The 2,500-nt window shown below is 40.1% G+C and overlaps 1 protein-coding gene across 1 annotated transcript in view; it reads left to right on the top strand.

The window, feature by feature from the left end:
- Positions 1-1,907: 1,907 nt before the first annotated feature.
- LOC122248904 (putative methyltransferase-like protein 24) overlaps positions 1,908-2,500 on the top strand; it is a 3,702-nt gene continuing 3,109 nt past the window's right edge. Inside the window, exon 1 of the mRNA XM_086551207.1 lies at positions 1,908-2,432. Coding sequence (XP_086407333.1) covers positions 2,303-2,432 — 130 coding nt within the window. The 5' untranslated portion in view covers positions 1,908-2,302. The remainder of the gene's footprint in view (positions 2,433-2,500) is intronic.

Genomic DNA, 2,500 nt, shown 5'->3' with positions numbered 1-2,500 from the left:
GAGTGAGAGAGAGAGAGAGAGAGAGAGAGAGAGAGAGAGAGAGAGAGAGAGAGAGAGAGAGAGAGAGAGAGAGAGAGAGAGAGAAGAGAGAGAGAGAGAGAGAGAGAGAGAGAGGGAGGAGAGAGAGAGAGAGAAAAGAGAGAGAGAGAAGAGAGAGAGAGACGAGAGAGAGAGGGAGGAGAGGAAGGGAAGGAGTTGATTTTGATATATTCAGTACAGTTCATATTAGTTTGACATGTAAAGCATCAATCATAAAGGCAAAGCTATAAGACATAGTAGTACATGTATATCTTTGTGTTTTACGTAATATATCTGATTAAATGCCGTCCAGGATGTTGCAATACTGTACAATGTTCGTTCAATCCTTTCACGAAATTTCTTCAATTAGAGGACATATCATTACATAGTGTAATAGGGCTGACTGCACAACTTGCATTCATGTTTGAAACACTATACTCCCAGTAATATTTGTAGCCAAGCCGTAACCTTGCGGTCACTACATCAAGCTGTCTCGTAACTCTGTTTGTACCGCCGTAGATATGCTTTGTCTTGGACATAGCATTATGATGAATGATTGATCTGCTTGTGTCTTGCTCAACATTTCTCTCAGTTTCAGCCTGAGTGGAGAGCTTTTTCTTTATGATCTTACGTACATGCTCAGTTGTTACACCAATGTCATACTCAATAGTATCCATATGACTGCATGATCTAGATAGAGCATCAGCCATATCGTGTAACTCTAGATTTATGTGTGATGGTACCCACAATATTTTAGTGGTTACATCCTTCAGAAACAATCTGTTCAACCTATGCCTCGCTGTTGACACGAGTCCTGTGTTATCATTTCTGTATGAGTTTAGAGCATGAAGTGAGGAGAGGGAGTCTGTAATGATGAGAGTACTATCCCCCGTGCGATCGGCTATCTTAAGAGCAACAAATAAAGCAAACAGTTCTGCCTGCAGGATGGACGCCCAGTTGTTGAGTCTGAAACCAACATCGCTAATCCTTCCAGTGGCATCGCATACGATTGCAGCGCATGCGGCTGAGGGAAGGAGAGAGGGTGAGAGAAAGAGGGAGTGGGAGACAAAAAGAGAAAATGAGAGGGAGAGAGAGAGTAGCGAAAAGGGAGAGGGAGAAAGAGAAATTGAAGGAAAGGCCATTTCATGATAGTACTAGTAATATCATCAATATATTATCTAATAGACTGGTAGTACGTCGTTGGGTTAGTGACTATCCTTATCTTGAGAAATTTGTTTGGATTGAGACGTTGAAATGGCTCATAGTGATCTAGGTCTTGGTATTGCCAAGAAGGGAGTAAGGCATCCACGTTCAATGAATGAAGGCAACTGATATGATACCTCTGTATAGGTAAAAAATGTTTTCACACACACACACACACACACACACACACACACACACACACACACACACACACACACACACACACACACACACACAGTGTGTAGAATGAAGATAACAATAGCAATAATGATGGTAATCTTTATTTCCAAATTACATCGGCCATTCGTTACAATACTGTTTATGATAAAATTTTACAGTACATAGATTGCAACAGAGATTCTGCAGACATCATGCAATATCACTCTGCCCTACTGATATGAATTAGATATTAAAATAGGACATCAAATTGTATATCGTACTGTTCAATTCAGAAATAAAAACGAGAAAACATACAATCACATAAACACATCAGACCCGAAACTGATTCTGTTTACATAAGATATACATATTCAATCTGCCTTCATAACTAAAAAAAGAAAGAAAGAAAAAAAAGGACAAGAAAAAGAAAGAAAGAAAGAAAGGGAATAGGGAGAAAACTCAAATCAGCACATTCTTCACTTGGTAGTCACAAGCAGATCAAAATCCCGCCTTGGCATCTCTCTCTCTCTCTCTCTCTCTCTCTCTCTCTCTCTCTCTCTCTCTCTCGACAGGGACGCTCCTTAATGGAGAGAGATTTCCTGGATCATTTGTGTTCGTTTATATCAACGTATTGCAGATAGAACATAATAATAATAGAACAAACAAAAGGAAACAAACATATAATGGAGGAAATAAGTATATCTAAAAACGATAAAAGGAAATATAAGATAGCCGGAAGGAGGAAAAGAGAATTCGCGTGGAAGATGACGTAGCAAAAAGATAAAAATAGTCCTATTTCACCACTTGAGGAGAGGCGGAAAGAGGAAAGGCAAACTCGCGTGGACGATGACACCACAAAATATAAAAATAATCTTTATCATCACTTGGCGAGCCGTTCTGAGCTTACCTCAACACGGTGTCCATGGCGACGGTTTGGTTCTATAGGTGTTTAAGGTTCATGGCTCTGAGCGTCTTGTGTTTTGTGTTTGTCTTCAGCGTAAAACCACGTGCGTTGTTTGGTACATCCACGCCCACACCCACGCTTACGAGAGGTTAGTATTTGGGATAGAATGTACCTGAGTTGGTTGTGTTAGGTGTGCGTAGCTTTTGTTTTTAATTC

The sequence above is a fragment of the Penaeus japonicus genome, unplaced genomic scaffold (genome assembly GCF_977035675.1).
Source record: "Penaeus japonicus unplaced genomic scaffold, GWHDUDI00000001_assembly GWHDUDI00000024, whole genome shotgun sequence".
NCBI classification, from domain to species: domain Eukaryota; kingdom Metazoa; phylum Arthropoda; class Malacostraca; order Decapoda; family Penaeidae; genus Penaeus; species Penaeus japonicus.
The sequence above is the reverse complement of the archived record's forward strand: the minus strand, read 5'-3'. Positions and strand labels throughout refer to the sequence as shown.